This window comes from Rhinatrema bivittatum, chromosome 8 (assembly GCF_901001135.1).
Source record: "Rhinatrema bivittatum chromosome 8, aRhiBiv1.1, whole genome shotgun sequence".
Classification (NCBI taxonomy): Eukaryota; Metazoa; Chordata; class Amphibia; order Gymnophiona; family Rhinatrematidae; genus Rhinatrema; species Rhinatrema bivittatum.
Window position 1 is genome coordinate 95864040 of NC_042622.1, and position 18210 is coordinate 95882249.

General features: G+C 43.6%; 1 protein-coding gene across 1 annotated transcript in view; it reads right to left on the reverse strand.

Moving 5' to 3' along the window:
- PMPCA (peptidase, mitochondrial processing alpha subunit) overlaps positions 1 to 18210 on the reverse strand; it is a 37760-nt gene that overhangs the window by 12744 nt on the left and 6806 nt on the right. The window contains exons 4-11 of the mRNA XM_029611062.1: positions 10460 to 10542; positions 9762 to 9856; positions 9319 to 9419; positions 8341 to 8604; positions 8007 to 8099; positions 7025 to 7143; positions 287 to 377; positions 55 to 117 (exon numbers count right to left, since the gene is read on the reverse strand). Coding sequence (XP_029466922.1) covers positions 55 to 117; positions 287 to 377; positions 7025 to 7143; positions 8007 to 8099; positions 8341 to 8604; positions 9319 to 9419; positions 9762 to 9856; positions 10460 to 10542 — 909 coding nt within the window. The remainder of the gene's footprint in view (positions 1 to 54; positions 118 to 286; positions 378 to 7024; positions 7144 to 8006; positions 8100 to 8340; positions 8605 to 9318; positions 9420 to 9761; positions 9857 to 10459; positions 10543 to 18210) is intronic.

The following is an 18210-nucleotide window of genomic DNA, read 5'->3' on the forward strand; positions in this document are numbered from 1 at the left end:
ATATTTCATGTTTGGTGCCTATTCAAAGAAAATGATTAAAATTTTGCAGCTTACCTCCCCAACTGCTCCTGCCATTAGGATGAACTCCCTTGTTATGATTTCTACCATCTCTCTGACCTGAGAGCAGAACAGATCTTTAAGTCTGAAATAGTGAACCAGAATAGCTCATTCTTGGCTACAAGAAATCAAGCCCAATCTGTGAGGCTTGAATCTCACTTGCCTGTAACTTCAAACATTAGTAGACAAATAAGAAACTCAAATTTTGGATTATATACTAAGGATTTACCTGTCTGGGATCTGCACTGGCATGAATACACAATAGACCAGTATCCTCGTAACTGTGATGATATGAGGTTGCATTATACATCCAGTGATGCCTAGAAACACATAATATCTCAGCATACAATAAAGATATGAAAATGCAGTAAAATAGCAAGACATGCACCACAGCAACTGAGGATTTTCTAACAGGTAGTTTTCAGATTTCTGTTGCTGTTACCTTTTAGTTCGACTTCACCTTGCAGGGTTCAAAGTAGGAGGGAGATTTGGCCATTGCTACCAAATTCAAGAGGCCAAGCAAATTTTAATATTATTATTATTTTTAATTTTTATATACCGAAGTTCTTGTAGGGACTACAAATCACTCCGGTTTACATAAAACAATGAACTGCCCAACAGAGAGCGGAGCTTTACATAGAACAGTAGAACATATGGAACAATATAACTAGATGACAATTTAACATAGTGATAAATAAATATTATAGTTTAACTGGTAATACTAGATGACAATTTAACTAGATGACAATTTAACATAGTGATAAAATAAATTATAGTTTAACTGGTAATACATAAAAATTATATTATTTAATATAAGCAGTATAACTATTTAATGTAGAATAAAGGCGTATTAACAGTGCCAAATATATATATATAGAAATGAATTTTTTGAACTCAAAGATAGTTGTTCAGTTGCAGAGTCTTAAAAAAGGACTTGGTGTGGTGTCCATGATTAGGAGATACCTAATATATAGGATGTCTGTCCGTCAGAGTAGAATTAAGCGTCTGGGAAGGCTTGTTTGAAAAGAAAGGTCTTAAGTCTTTTTTTGAATTCTTGGTGACTAGTTTCTAATCTTAGATCTGGGGGAAGTGTGTTCCACTGGTGGGGGCCTGCTGAAGAAATCGCTCGTTTGCTCAATGAAGATTTTATTTGCGGAGCATGCAGTGTTCCTCTGTATGCGCTTCTGATTGGTCTGGAAGACGTGTGCGGTTGGAGTTGAGAGGTTAATGTGATGGGAGCTAGTTTGTTTGTCGCTTTGTGGATGATAGTGAGTACCTTATAGAGTATCCTTTGTTTAATGGGAAGCCAATGTAGATTACGAAGGATTGGGGTGATATGATCTTTTTTGTTAGTGCTTGTTAGTATTCTAGCCGCTGAATTCTGAACCATCTGTAATGATTTGATAGTGTTGGTGGGTATTCCTAGAAGCAGGGAGTTGCAATAGTCGAGCTTAGAAAGAATGATGGATTGTAGTACTAGCCTGAAGTCGGAGAAGTAAAGGAGGGGTTTAAGTTTTTTGAGGACTTGCAGTTTGTAAAAGCAGTCCTTTGTGGTATTATTTACGAACTTTTTTAGGTTTAGATGGTTGTCTAGCCATGCTCCAAGGTCTCTGACGTCAGGTGAGAACGTGTTATTTGCGTTTGGTAGAGAGAGGCTGGAAGAGATTGTGAGTGGATCCTGGGAGACAATGAGCATTTCGGTTTTATTAGCATTCAATACTAAGTTGAGGCTTGAGAGTAAATTTTTAATAGGCTGAAGGCATTCGTTCCAGTAAGTGATCGTTTTTTGAAGGGATTCTGTAATCGGAAGAAGGATTTGTATGTCGTCTGCATAAAGGTAATGAGTAAGCTTGAGGTTTGAGAGTAGATGGCAGAGAGGGAGGAGGTAGATATTGAAGAGGGTGGGTGAAAGTGAGGATCCTTGCGGGACTCCGCTCAGTAAGGATTGGATGCGATTCTTTGTTGTTTATCCTTACTTTGTAGAATCTGTTGCTTAAGAAGGAATGAAACCATCTGAGCGCTGTGCCTTTGATCCCTATGTTGGCTAGTTGGTCTATTAGAGTAGAGTGTTTTACCGTATCAAACGCAGCAGAAAGATCTAGAAGAACCAGCAGGTAGGATTGTTTTTTCTCCAGATTAACTAGTATTGTGTCCGTGAGAGATAGTAGGAGCGATTCGGTGTTTAGGCGTTTTCGGAAGCCATATTGAGCCGGGGATAGAATATTATGATCTTCCAAATAATCTGACAGTTGCTTGTTGACAATTTTTTCCATCAGTTTGGCGATGAGTGGTAAGTTTGCGATGGGTCTGAAATTAGCTGGGTCTGATGGGGAAGCGTTTGGTTTCTTTAGTAGTGGTTTCAGGATTGCTAATTTTAACTGGTTAGGAACTAAACCTTGAGAAAGGGATGTGTTGATAATTTCTGCAATTGGTTTTGAGATGGTGTTTGGTATGGCGATGAGGAGATTTGTTGGTAATGGGTCTGATGGGTGGGAGGAAGGTTTGAGTTTTTTGAGTGTGTTTTCAATCTCCAGTGAAGAAGTGAGCTCGAATGAATCCAGGCTTGTGTTTAGTTGTGGCAAGGCTGTGAGATGGTGTGTTAGGGTAAGGCTGTTGGATGTGATTGTGTAAGGTTGGTGATTTTTGTCTTGAAGTAGTTGGCTACTTCGTTTGCTTTGTTGAGAGCTTGGTGGTCTGGGATAGTAGGAGGAGATGGTTTAGTTAAAGAGGAGACGTACGAGAAGAGAGCCTTTGAGTCGAAAATGAAGTGGTGTATTTTTTTTGCATAGAATTCTTTCTTTGTTCTAAGGATGGTAGTCCTGTAGGTGTTGAGGAGGGATTTGTAGATGGCATGTGTTGAAGCGTATAATAAAATGTGTTGAAGAGTATAATAAAATGGAGAAATTACTTACCTGATAATTTTGTTTTCCTTAGTGTAGACAAATGGACTCCAGACCAATGGGTTTCCCTGTACATACCCGGATCAGTCCAGACTACTGGGTTTTGCTTCTCTTCCAACAGATGAAGACAGAGAAAAACTTTGAGAGTACCCCCCTCTTAAGCCAGTGTGCTACCTGCAGCTCTTCAGTATTTCTCTGTCTCCAGCAGATGGAGTGGTGCAAAACATAACCTGTGGGGGTTCTTTATAAAAAAAAAAAAAAAAAAAAAATTGAAAAAAAGGAAGAAATTCAGATTTTTTTTCCCCCTCTAACCTTCCTTTAGACTGTCAAGGTAGGACCAGAAGTGTAGCTGTCCTCCCAGGGAGTTGGCAGGTCCTAGGGGGATCATCCTCCCTGGTAGCAGGTGTAAAGGTAGCTTGGGTTGGTGACCCGGTGGGCTCCTTTATTGAATGCCGGGGGTGATAGCCGGTGGTCGGGATCCCTCCTCCCCCTCCCGTGGGGACCTGGAGCCTCTAAAGCCCTCCTTGCCAACCAAGAAAAAAAAATGTTATTAATTTATTTAAGTTTAATCAGCAGTGCTTGGAGTGGCAGACCTTGCCGATGTGACGGACCTTACAGGGTCAGATCGCACTGAAGAGCCGTGCTTGGCGTGATTCCGCTCTGGGGTGTGCAGGAGGAGTGGCAGTGTTGTCCGCGGGGGCTCTAACGGCTTTCGCTATTTCACATGGTGCAGTTTGTGAGTCGTGTGGGGAGCTAACTCAGCGGCTCTCCCGGTCAGGTCTCTGTGTGCCCTGCCTCCCTGGTGGGGAGGGCTCCTCCAGCATGGCAGCAGGTCCAACAGCCAGGCCCCATGGTGTGGGTAGGATCACCGTCGGGAGGGAGAGCGAGGCCATCCCATTCCCGCTGAGTGTGGGAACGGCGGCCATTTTGGATCCTATGCTGGCTGGTTTTGAGACATCGAGCAAGGAAAGGGAGCTTCCCCCGCGCTATCGCTGACAGCTTTGAGTCCGGGAAATCCCCAGGACTCCCCTTTTGATCTCCCACTGCCTCCCCCTGTTCCCCCGGTGGGGGATTTCTGGAGCCCATCTGGTTTTTTGGTGGACTTTATTCTCCTGATGTGCCAGGCCTATTTGGCCGGTCAGACCGGTGGCGTGTGAGGGCCACCCATCAAGCGGCCCAGGTGGCTGGAGCCACAAGGGGCAGTTCGGATTCGGAGGGCTCACGGCCCCTCTGATGGTCTCGCCGCGGTGGAGCCCGGGCAAGGACACTATCAGCTTCCACAGCTCCGGCGGGGGTGAACCTAGAGATGAGCCAGTGAAGGCGGTGCCCCTGGACGGCGATGATACTAGGGTTGTTTGCCTCTTTCAGAGGGAAGAATTTAGTCCCCTCATTCCGTATGTCCTGGTGGAGCTGGGAATTATGGCAGCTCCAGAGAACCCCAGTCTGGATACGGTGGACCCGGTCCTGGCAGGATTGTGAGGCCCGGCTAAGACTTTTGTTTCCTCAGGTGATCCAGCAACTCATGACCCGGGAGTGGGATACTCCGGAAGCGGGTCTGCGAGTGGGTAGAGCTATGGATAAGCTGTACCCGTTGCCGGAGAAGACCCTAGAGCTCCTGAAGGACCTGAAGGTGGATGCTTCACGGTCAGCAAAAGGACCACCATTCCGGTGGCTGGGGCGGCGGCCCTCAAGGACCTGCAGGACAGGAATCTCAAAGTCCAACTTAAATGCATATTTGAAGTCTCAGTTCTGGGGATCCGGGCAGCCGTTTGCAGCAGCCTCGCTCTTAGGACGGGCCTGAGATGTGTTCAACAGCTCTTGAGTGCCAGGGCACTTGAGTCGAGGCATGCCTTGAGGTCTACTGATAGGACTGGGAGAGGGAGGGCTTACCAGCTGAGGTTCCGTCCACTCAAGTGCAAGTGAGGTAGCAGACTGCGCCTGTAATGAAGGCTTGAAGGCCTTGAAAGAATTCCACCCAAGAGAAGGTGGTCAGGTCCATGCCTAGCCCAGGAGGTACTGGGCTAGATGCCGCTAAATTTCCCTCTCCCATGGATGACCCAATCCCGGGGTTACTCAGATCCGGGGTACTTCTGGTTAAGGCTGTGGCTGACCCATCCTCTGAATGGGAGGAGCCGGGTTTAGCAAAGTCTGGGAAGGCCAACTCTCCCTGGGTTTCCTCACAGTGCTGACATAAGCAAGAATCCATGTCGGACTGTGCAGCCGTTGACAAGCAGCACAGAGAGAAAGGCGCTTGTTTTTTGCTGCCGGAGTCATTGGCGATGGTAACTACATGTTCAGATGGCTCGCACTTAAAATTTTATGCGCACAGATTTTGGGCGCCTACTTGGGCCGCAGCAAGGCATTCGCACAGTCCATGCGCCCGGCTTTACTTGTATTCTGCGCCTAGTAAGTTGTGTGCGTATGTACATGCACTGTGTTATGCGCACAGTGTGTGTGCAAAGCTGACAAACACTTTGCATACTGAAGCTCTATGGTGGGCAATACAGGCACAAAAATGCGTGCAAGATGGTGCCGACCAAGCCCACCAGAGGGGCCACTCAACTTGCTCCGAAGCCCACTTCCCCTTACCCCAATGGGATCGGGAATGTCAGTATGGCGTGCCAAGTAAGGAGACCGGAGGAAGTCTTTCCGAAACCCCTCCAACGTCTCTGAATCAGGAGGAAATCCTCTTCTTTTTTTTTTTTTTTAAACTTACCTGGGCTCAGCACTTACTGGTTGAGTACAGAGAGGGTCTCTGGCTGCAGGGGGAGAGGCTTTGACCGTTACTGCCGCACTCAGCTTCCTGCACCCGCTTCAGAAGCGAAGTCCACACCGGGAACTGGCTACCAGACCAAGGCATAGCTCTGAGGGATCTCGGAAATAACCTCAGGAATTCTTAACTGGGGGAGGGACCTTTAGGTATCACCGCAGGAAAGCGGGGCTCAATCTTTTCTCCAATATAAAAGTAGAATTTCTTCTTCAAAAAGGTACAGCAATCCCCATAGGGAAAACATGTCCGCATCTGCTGGAGATGGAGAAATACTGAAGGGCTGAGGTCACTGGAGGGGTGTATCTAGGGTGATGTCAGCTTTGAAACCTGACTCAGTCTCCATATGCTGGCAGGGGAACATAAACCCATTGGTCCTGAGTCCATCTGGCTACATGCTAGGAAAAGACAAAATTGGTACTTATTTAAGAAAAGGTAGATGGCATCATTGGACTGCATTGGCAGATAAAAGGATTTGGATTAGCTGAATGAAAGAGTATACTGGATACAAAGTGTGGATTGAGCAGGAAACTGGGGCAGCTATGGATGGAAGTTTCTCCTGGTAGCTCTAGAAACAGATTTAAAACAAATCGGAGAATGTATTTTTTCAATCAACATGCAGTCAAGCTGTGGAATCAGTTGCCGGAGGATATGGTCAAGACATCTAACACAGCTGAGTTTTAAAGGGGTTTGGACAAGTTCTGGAGATTAAGTCCATAAACTATTATTAGTCAGGCAGACTTGGGAAAGCCACCGCTTATTCCTGGAAGTGAATAACTAGAAAGAGATCTAATCTTTTTGGGATCTGTTAGGTACTTGTGACCTGGATTAGCCAATGTCTGAGAGGATGCTGGGTTCAATAGACATTTTGGTCTGACCCAGAATGGCCTGTTTTATGTTCAGAGGCCACAGGGCAATAGGTTATTTGACAGCGACCTATTGCAATGCAGGCACTTGGAAATCTGATACCTCCTAGAGCAAATATTTCAAACTACAACTGGAGGGCTCCAGACTGGTCGGGTTTTCAGGATATCTCAAATGAATATACATGCGATATCTGCATGCACGGTCTCCATTGTATGCAAATAAGTTATGTACATTCATTAGATGTATCCTGAAAACCTGACTGGTTTGCAGCCCTCCAGGATTTCAGTTTGACAGCTTTGTCCTAGATGATAGGTTATATGGTGCAACATTGGTATAGCACAATTGGTATATTCTGTTAGTTTTAAGAAATCTCCTATGATTAGAAACTTCTGAACAATTTACTGGTGCCTTTGTAATTGCATTGGTTACAAACCTGTTGAGAACATTGAGGTACAGTCTGGTGAACATGCCTTTGCCTGGACCTCCTGCAGAAAAAGAGCCTCCTCCTCCCATCATCATATTTAACACTGCAAAGGGAATGAAATCCTCCTCCTAAAGCAGGAGACATAAGTCAGTTCGGGAGCACCTCATTAGCTAAGACTTCAGGAGTTAGTGAGAAATTACAGTAACTAAAGACGATTAATAGCACTAAAATTATTATTAGCAAAGATTTGATTAAAGGAATTTTTTTGAAGCTTACTATAATTAAACTGGGTTTTGTGGACATTAAAATCCTTACACTTGGCCCATACTTTATACACAGTTATGCATGCCAAATAATGTGCTAAATCTAACCTTTATTCTTCGCAGTTACAGACAGACATCAACCAAAAGTTTCACTGTTATTAGAAAGCAAAAGGCTGGCCAGTCTTATGGCCCAGTGGCAGTGCACATGGGGAAGGACCTGAGTTCAATTCCCAGCTCTGGGCTTCCTCGCCCTGAGTTGGGGATGCTATGGAAGCAGCATGCACAGCTCCTAGAGGAAGGGAGTTATAGTGATCACACAATGGTGTGAACTAGTGGCCAGATCTAGGACCCATGACAGGAAGTGCCCTGATGCCTGAACCCCAACAAAAAAAGACTGTTCCTGCGATAACTGGAACATGTGAGCTGGAAAGGGTTATAAAATAGGGAAGGTACTTGTGAATGCAAGCTCATGGCGCCATAGCCCAATACAGGCTGGTTCTAGCTGAGCTAAAAACCCAAATGAGCAGTGGAAATGCCAGGTATAAAGAAAAGAAAGTAAATGACATCACGCAGAACTTCCATTCCTTGAAGCTGGACATGGAGAAAGGTCTCCTCCTTCTGGGTCTGAACAATGATGGGGCCGAGCAGTGGAACATTACAGGAGTGATGTTGACTCTCACTAGCTTGTGCTGTAGCTTAAGCATTTTTAAGTCCTCGGTGATACGCACCAAGAATGAACACGTTTCCAGTCCAATCATAATATGGGTGAGCTCTGGGATTGGTGTTGGACCCGGACTAACATCAGACATGTCTTTTTCAAACTGTAGTAAAGGAAAAGAATAAAAAAAACCTTTAAGTTATAGAAATTTTTTTTTTTTTTTTTAACTACAGTAGCCAACTGAGGCTGCGTTATAGTGAGCCATACTGGACAAGTGTTTTCTACCACTCTGAAAATTAGGGAATCCCTCATTTGATTTCAAGGACTCTACTAAAAGGAAATCTGTTCATTTTTCTCAATTGCCATGTGGGTCCACGTGTGCTTTACCACTGCTTTTAATTTACCTTGATGATTCCACCAGTGTACTGTGCCACTGATCTGTCGACATCCTTGGACTTCCCAGAAGCCCACACCGGATCGACTCCAACCAAGTACTTCATGGCACATTCTGTGAGCTGTTCATGCTCAATCCCTACCCCTGCCAGCACCATCCGGCTAGGTGTGTAGTAATTCCGCAGGTAAGCATGGAGGACTTTCTGATCAATTTGTTCTACGTTTTCCACAGGGCAGAACCGGGGGAGCCCCACAGTGTTTTCTCTGTAAGCAGCCTGTGAGAAGGAAGAACAGCCAAACTCAAAAGTAAGTTTCCACTTTGTACCATCTGCATTTATGTCTTCCTTCACCTTACTTCCAATCTAAATCAGGCCCATAAAAAGCATGTGCGTTGGCTGAGCTGCAGCTTTGTGAGCCATGGTGTAAGAGGTAGAATATACATTTAGGCCCCAAGCACGATTCCTAATAAACCTAATCAGGAGGATCTTCTGCAGGAGTTTACTTTTTAGATCAACAAGCTCAAATCCTCTAGCTTTGGGACTGCCTAGGATTTGGAACTGAAACTCTAGAGATACAGAGTCAAAGCACAAAGAGAAGACAAACACCAAATCTACAACTCACTGAAGTAGAATTGACCAAGAGCTCCTCTCATACATTCTGAGAAATTAATGTTCATATTTTTCTGTAACTAATTACATGATCCGACGACATCAATTCTAGACAAAATATATGCTGACTTCAAAGGAACTGAGCAGATATAAGCTAAAAGTCATAGCGCAGTCACATGAGAAAAATCACAGATCTGATATCCACACACTGACTTAAATCATGAAATTGGCAGATAAATGATGCCCATATAATGCCATTCTTTTGTTTACCATTAAATTACATTAGTGAAGGGCAATCTATAAGTTACATCATGGACAAAAAGACAAACAATGTAACAAAATATAGGCCAAGACTGGATCATATTTTCGTTTGCAAAGTACCGCATGAATCATCTCAGTAAGCAGCGGCTCTGGATCTGGTCTCATGTTCAGATCTTCCAGCTCGAATCTTACAGCCATGCGTGTCATCTCAATTTCTTCCTCTGTATCAGAAAGGAAAAAGCCATACTTGTCGCTTACAAGAACCCAGGCACAATGACCTGATCAGATACAGAACAGAAGGGACGTGCACCCATACTAATTTACTTTACGGTTGCCTTAACTTTGGCCTTCTGAACTATCTCTGGGTCTAAAGATGCTGCCCATAATCACATCAGCTACTTGTGAACCTCAGAAGAGCCTTATTATAATCGGTCCTATTGCCTAATATGTAAGAACCATTCCTTTCCTTGGTCTTTGCATCTATGTGAAAATATTAAATGGAAGTGATTTTGAAATTAACTTACCATGTGAACTCAGCAATAAGAAACAATAAAAGATGTTACCTGACAGCCTTGGATGAAGCACAACTTCTGCCAGTAAACTGACCACAGTATCTAGGCCTTTAGCATCAGCAGATACAGCATACATTGTGGTGTCTCTGCAATGAAGGTTGGGACCCTCTCAAACTTCAATTTAAGATTTAAAACTAATACTTTAGATTAAAATGCATTAGAATACGTTACTAAACATTTTTAATTCATATATTGAGTATACCAAGATATATTTATTTTAAAATATTTATATTGAGATTTTCATGCTAAGTGGATTACAATTTCACATAAAGTACATTAACAAGTAAATACAAATGCAATAAAACAAAACTGTTACAAGTTTAAACACTTCACAGTAATGACAAATATCACATGACTGCCATGTGCATTATTTGCTTTGTAGATATTTAAATGTTTGGGTAAACAAGCAAGCTTTTAACTGCTTCCTAACAATTTTAATATCAATTGCCCACAAAAAGTGTGGTAAGTCATTCCAAAGTTTGGGACTGATTTATTGTTTTCATTCATTCTTCTCTCATAGCCTTTCAATTTGTTTTGAATCAATTTTTATTTTTTTTTATTTTTGTGTGTTTTGGAGAGGGGAAAAAAAATCACATTTATAACCACTATAATCTGAAAATTTTCATTTTCCCTAATCAAATATGGGTCATTATATAAGCTAGACATCAAGAGTGAAATTAAACAAATACCTTGAAGATTGACAATCGCAGATGCCTCCATGTTTTTCCAAAGTGAGAAGAATTTCATCTTTACTGCCAAACTGAGCTGTTGACTAGCATAAAAACAGAACAAGATTTAGCCTATAACATATATAGGTCATAGGATTTTGGGTGCTGAATGGAAAAGGAATGGAGAATAAAAGAGAAAATGGAAATATTACTTACCTGATAATTTCATTTTTCCTTAGTGTAGACAGATGGACTCAGGACTAATGGGTTATGCTCCCCTGCCAGCAAATGGAGACAGAGTCAGGTTGCAAAGCTGACTTCACTATACATATACTCCTACAGTTACCTCAGTTCTCCAGTATTCTCTTCAAAGGCCACTGTGGACATACTAGTGAAAGGACATAATTGAAAATATGACTAAAATATGATAAAAAATGGATAACCGTAACTATACTCAACCAACCATAAACACTGAGCTCCAGTAAAAATATAGGTACCTTAATCTAGGGACTGGATGAATGCTTGATCCCTTGGATTCAAGGCTCATTCCACAAGAGGACCCGTGGCGCAGATCTTGGGCAGCTGAAGGCAGGATACTGAGTCCATCTGTCTACACTAAGCAAAATGAAATTATCAGGTAAGTAATTTCTCCATTTCCTAGCGTGTAACCAGATGGATTCAGGACCAATGGGATATACAAAAGCTACTCCCGATCGGGGCGGGAGGCTGCCTGGGGATCTGGTCAACACTGCCCATGCAAAGGCAGCATCCTCTCAGGCCTGTACCTCCAAGCAATAAAACCTAGAAAAGGTGAGCAAAGAGGACCACGTCGCCGCCTGGCAGATATCGATGGGAGACAGCAGTCACCCTTACTTCCTTCCACCGTGAAGGACAAACAAGCCTCTTGACATCCAGACACTATTGGATATAATGACAGCACTAGGTTTTAATCTAATTACGGACAAAAGCCACGCACAGAGCAGGACACTCCCTGGACCTCACATTTATAAATCACAGCTACCTAGAACAAATAAAAACAGATTATTCACAAATCCCCTGGTTGGATCACTTTCTCATCCAGTCCACTATTAAACATCTTAGACCCCAAGTAAAACAAAGAACAGAACCAATTATAGACCGCCTTATAACATTGAAACATTAGGAAACAAATTAGAGGAAAAACTAACAGAACTCGAATATAAAGATTGCCATTCAGCAACAAATGCATGGATAGAAACAACTAACAAACTAGCAGGTGAAATCAACCCCATGAAATATAAATGCATCAAAGAAATGAAACAAACAAACCCCTGGTACAGCGAAAAGATAAAAGAAGTAAAATGTAAGCTTAGAAAAAAAGAAAAATATTGGAAAAAACATAAAACAAATGAAAACCTAACTAGATTCAGAAAACACTTAGCTTACTACAACAAATAATTTATGACGCAAAAAAGCAATACTACAGCTCAAAAATTGAAAAATTCACAAATAACCCAAGGACATTATTCACCATAGTTAAAGATCTCACCAACGATGAAACAGAGTCCCCCTAAACTTACCTGAAAATAGATGCAACGAAATAGCACAGTTTTTCCAATGACAAAATAACATTCCTAAGAACCAAAATCCCTAATACAACCAAACAAGAAATTAAAATGAACAAAAGAGACGCCACACAATGGTCTAGTTTCGATGAGACAACAGACTTTGAAGTAGAATCCTTGCTGAAAAAGATAAATCATGCCCTACATATAACTGACACCCTGCCCACTACTGCCATTAAAAAATTAACAAACATAGTTGCCCCTATATTAACAAAGATCATAAACCTATCCCTTACAGAAGGATCCATGCCAGACACACGAAAAGGGGCAATCATTAAACCAATTCTAAAGAAAAAAAAACGGCGACCTCCTTATCCTGAGCAACTACAGACCAGTTTCAAACTTACCACTAATCGCAAAATTAATAGAAAAACTGTACAAAAGCAACTGGCTGAACATTTAGATAGCAATAATATACTGTACCCTGCACAACATGGATTCCGTAAACACTACGGCACTGAGACCTTGCTGCTCTCACTGACAAGACAACATCCTGAGAGGATTCGATAGAGGAAAACATTACATACTGATGATGCTAGACCTATCATCAGCGTTTGACACAGTAAATCACGACATACTTTTAAAAAGATTAGAAGAAATAGGACTACATAAAAAGACTATAGCCTGGTTCAGATCATACCTAAGTAATAGATTTTACCAAGTCTGTATAAATAACATATTGTCAGAGAAAATAAATCTACAAACAAGAGTCCCATGGGGATCAGCGCTTTCAGCTACACTATTTAATATTTACCTGCTGCCACTATGCCATCTCCTGGCAGGCCTGGGAGTCACACACTACATTTATGCTGATGACATTCAACTACTACTACCCATTGAAGACACATTGGAAAAACACTAAACCTAACAAACATGTACCTAGACATCATCAAACAGCTACTAAACCAAATGGAATTAGTTATTAACATCGAGAAAACTGAATTCCTACATTTAGAATGAAAAAATCTGACGATCGTCCAAACCCCAATACTGCTCAAAAATAATCAGAAAATAGAATTAACTGAAAAAGTATGAAACCTCGGTGCAATAATTGACACAGAACTTAGCCTCAATCAGCACATATCACTAAAAGTCAAAGAAGGATATGCCAAACTTATGGTTCTTAGGAAATTAAAACCTTTACTAACATTGACAAACTTCAGAACAGTCTTACAAGCACTAATATTTAATAGCACAGACTACTGTAATGCCCTTCGCCTAGGATTACCATACACAACAATAAGACCACTCCAAATACTGCAAAACTCTGCTGCAAGAATACTTACTGGTAAACGAAAAAATGATCACATTACTGAAATTCTAGCAAAACTACATTGGCTACCCATCGAATACAGAGTTCAATACAAAACACTTTGCACAATACATAAATTAATTCAAGACGAAAAAGCAGAATGGCTGAACACAGTACTACGTGTTCATGTCCCACATAGAAACCTCAGATCTGCTAACAAAGTACTCCTAACCATCCCTTCGGTTAAAACAGCAAGACTGACCCAAGTTAGAGAACAGGCTCTATCCTTAGCCGGACCAATACTGTGGAACACCATGCCCTTAGAAATTAGACTACAGAGAGATTTTAAACTATTGAAAAAGAGTTTAAAAACCTGGCTTTTCAAGCAAGCCTTTTACAAAGAGAGCGGTGAATAGTGGAATAAGAAATCTGGCAGCAGAACATCAGAATGCAGCACCTTTCTGCTTAATAAGTGTGTTTTATCAAAACAAAACATACACTCCGATAGAGTTATATATGCAATTAAAACTGAGAAATGTAGAAAAAGGACAAGATTTTTAACCTTTTGCAAATGGTCTTTATTACAAAACTATGTTACCGGACTTTAATGGCACTTCCTATAGATAGTATTAACTTATACATTTTCCAAAGATGTATATATGTGCCTCACTGTAAACCGTTGTGATGGTATACTACTTAATGACTGTATAGAAAAGATTTTAAATAAATAAATAAATGACGGAGGAGCCGATATTTCTCTGTGTCCTTGAGTTTATATGAGGATGGCAACGAAATGGACTGATTCAAATGAAACTCCAAGACTACCTTGGGCAAGAAGGACGGAACAGTACGTAGCTGCAACGCCCCTGGAGTCGTCCAGAGGAAAAGCTCCTGGCATGTCAATGCTTGCAGTTCAGAGATGCAAAGGGCCAAGCTTATAGCTACCAGGAACACCATTTTCAAAGTCAATAAACGCAAGGAAAGACTGCGAAGTGGCTGAAAGGAAGGACCTGCCAAAAATTCCAGCACTAAAATTAAGATTCCACAAGGGAACCGGCAACCGCACGGGAGGCCAAAATTGCTTCACTCTTTTCAGAAAACAAGCCACATCCGGATAAGCTGACAGGGAGACCCCATTTACCTCACCCCTGTAACAGGATAGAGCCGCTTCTTGCACCTTCAAAGAGTTAAGGGCCAAACCTTTATTCAAGCGGTCCTGCAAAAATTCCAGAATAAGTGGGATTTTGACCGCCCGAGGGAAGACACCGCATTCCTCGCACCAGGCCTCAAATACTCTCCAGACCCGCACATATGCTAGGGAATTGGAGAACTTCTGAACGCGGAGTAAGGTGATAATTACTACCGCAAAATACCCCTGCTTCTTCAGGTGAGCCCTCTCAAGGATCCGACTGTAAGACAGAATCGAGTCCCTCCTCATGAAGGATTGGTCTTACTGTAACAGGTCCCTATGCAGTGGGAAGGGCAGGGGGTTCTCTACCAGAAGTCTTCATATGTTCGCAAACCACTTGACCAATCTGGAGCTACTAGCAGGATTTGCCCCCTGTGGTGTTCGATTCTGCGAATGGCCCTGCCCAGCTGGGGCCAAGGAGGGAAGGTTTATAGCAACTTGTCTTTCGGCCAGATCTGAACAACAGCATCGACTCCAAGGGACCACAGATCTCTTCTGAGACTGAAAAATCGAGGAATCTTCGCATTGAGGGATGTGGCTAGCAGGTCGATTGATGGGAGGCCCCAACGATCTACTATCAGTTGAAAAACTTTGGCCAACAATTCCCAATCTCCTGGATCCAGACTCTCGCTACTTAGAAAGTCTGCTCTGACGTTGTCTTTTCCTGCAACGTGGGATGCCGAGATCATCTATAGATGTACTTTGCCCACCTCATAAGGAGGTCTATCTCCTGTGACATTTGCTGGTTCTTGGTTCCTCCCCTGGCGATTGATGTAGGCCACTGTCGTTGCGTTGTCCGATATCAAGCAGACCGCCTGGCTCTGGAGTCTGTAGCTGAACTGTAAACACACCAATCTGACTGCCTAGGCTTCTAGGCGATTGATGTTCCAAAGGGCCTCCAGCTCCTGACAACGGGCTCCCCAGCTCTGGAGACTCGTACCTATCATGAGAACCAACCAGTTCGGGAAGAACAGGGACACACCCTGCTCAGATGAGCTTCCTGTAACCACCACAGGAAATGACAGCAGACTTCCCTCAGTAAGTGGAGATGAACCGAATAGCCTTGAGACTGTGGGTCCCAACGTGATAGCAATGAGCGTTGCAGAGGACACGTGTGCCCTCGCCCACTGCACTACTTCCAGGGTTGCTGCCATCAAACCGAGAACTTGGAGATAGCTCCATACTGTCGGGTGTACCGTATTTACCAACTGATGCACCTGGTACATCAACTACTGTATCCATGTGGACAGAAGAAAGACCTTGCCCCGCCTGGGGTCAAACTGGACTCCCAGATTCTCCAAGGACTGGGAAGGCTTGAGGCTGCTCTTGGAAAGGTTTACTACCCAACAGAGTTCCTGTAACAAGGAGATCACCTTGTTGGTCACCAGGAGGCTCTCTTCCAGGGACTTGGCCTGGATCAGCCAATTATCCAAGTATGGGTGCACCAGGATCCCATCTTCTCTCAACGCTGACACCACGACCACCATAGTCTTGGAAAACGTTCTGGGGGAGGTGGCTATCCAAAGGGCAGCACCTGAAACTGATGACGATAACCCAGCACCGCAAAGCGTAGGAAATGTTGGTTATCCTGTTGGATTGGAATATATAGGTAGGCTTCAGATAGGTCCAGGGAGGTTAGGAACTCTCCCAGTTGTATGGCCATTATCACGGAGCACAAGGTCTCCATGTGAAAATGATTCGCTTGCAAGTGATGGTTGATACTCTTGAGGTCCAGGATGAGGCAAAAAGAACCTTCCTGCTTGGATATGAAAAAATACCTAACCAGGGCATAGGCACTGGGATCACAGCCCTCATTCTGAGGAGTCTTAGAAGTGTAATCTCCACTGCCTGCTTCTTGTGCTGGGAGTGGCAAGGAGACATCATGAATATGTCCTGAGGAGTGCTGTAGAATTCCAGTGCATATCCTTCTCATATGACTTCCAGTACCCATTTGTCTGAAGTAATCTTGACCCACTATTGGTAAAAGAGAGACAGGCAACCCCCTATCTCCCCATCCCGAAGGTGGGTTGGTAAAATTTCATTGGGGGGTTCAGGACAAGCCTGAACCTGCCCCTCTCCTGGACTGCTGGGTATGAAAGAGCTGGGACCTCCCAAGGGGTTGAGGCCTCTGAAATGTCAAATTTCTGAAGGGGCAAAAACACTGGGAGCCCCTAGAATGACCCCCTCATAGTCCAGGGGCACTGTAGTTGCTTCCTCTTATCTTCCAGTAACCGAGGAACTGGAGATTCATCCCATTTACTGGCCAGCTTTTCCAACTTGCTCCCGAATAGGAGTGATCCTTTAAAAAGGGCATCTTTGTAAGATTAGCTTTGGAGGTTGCATCAGCTGACCAGTTCTGCGGCCATAGCTGTTATCTGGCCACCACCACTGAGGCCATTCCTCTGGCCGAAATGTGGACTAAATCAGAGCCTGCGTCTACTAAAAAGGCAGCAGCGAGCTCCATAACCACTCTGGAATTCACCCCAAGCCATCAATCTCCTGAGCGAGAAGCAGACACGAACAAGCCACTAGAGCGCAACGAAAAGTGATCTGTAAGGTCATTGCTACAGCAACAAAGGCTTGTTTAAGGATAGACTTGATCCATCTATCGTGCATATTTTAAGGCACATGGGATAGTTGTTCGCTTAGAGACGGCACAGACCAGTGCGTCCACTTTAGGGAAACGCAAGTGTTCTCTTACCGCTGCGTCCTGAGGGTATAGAGCTTCCAGCGCCCTGCCCCCTTTAAAACTTTCTTCTGTGGCATCCCATTCCAGATTAGTCAACTCCTGAATGGCATCTATCACTGGAAAGTAGCAGGTGGCTTTCCACAGGGAAATCAGAATGGGATTCTTCTTTGGTTCCATCATAGAATCCGCTCCAGGAACTCCCAGCATCTTCAAGGTCTTAGAAACCAGGGCTGGCAATTCGTCTCTATGAAAAAAGCATAACATGGTCTGATACAGTTGCAACCCAGGGGGGATTTCCACATTTTCCAAGGAATCAGGATCCTCCTCTTCGTCCGTGCCATCTGAGTACCTGCCAGAGATATCCTTGGTAAGGCGTGGCATACCGTGGGGTCTGCCGGTAGGAATGGGAGAGGGAGGGGACACAAGCTGCGGTTCTGTCCGGACATGGGCAAGTGAGGCAGTAGACTGCGCCTGTACAAAGCCTTGTAGTCCCTGGAAAAACTCCACCCAAGAAAAGGCGGTCGGGTCCATGCCTAATCCAGGAGGCACTGGAGTGGGACCGGTTGAATTTCTCTCTCCCATGAATGACTCAGTCAAGTCCATTACCAGCTATTAAGTTCACTTAGAGAATAGCCACTGCCATTAGCAATGGTTACATGGAATAGACTTAGTTTTTGGGTACTTGCCAGGTTTTTATGGCCTGGATTGGCCACTGTTGGAAACAGGATGCTGGGCTTGATGGACCCTTGGTCTGACCCAGTATGGCATTTTCTTATGTTCTTAAGGAGATATTGAGGTCCGGCATACTTCTAGTTAAGGCAGTGACAGTGACCCGGAAAGTTCAAAGAGGCCAATTCTCCTTGGGCTTCCTCACAGTGCCGACATAAGCTGGAGTTCAGGTCTGGCTGTGAGGCTCTAATATGGCAAGCATTGCAGAGAGCAAGGCGCTTAGGTTTCTTGGTTGGTTGGTGGTGCCATTGGCAGCGGTAGTTGTGTACTCTCTTGGCTCTCGCTTAAAAATTTATGCATACAAATTTC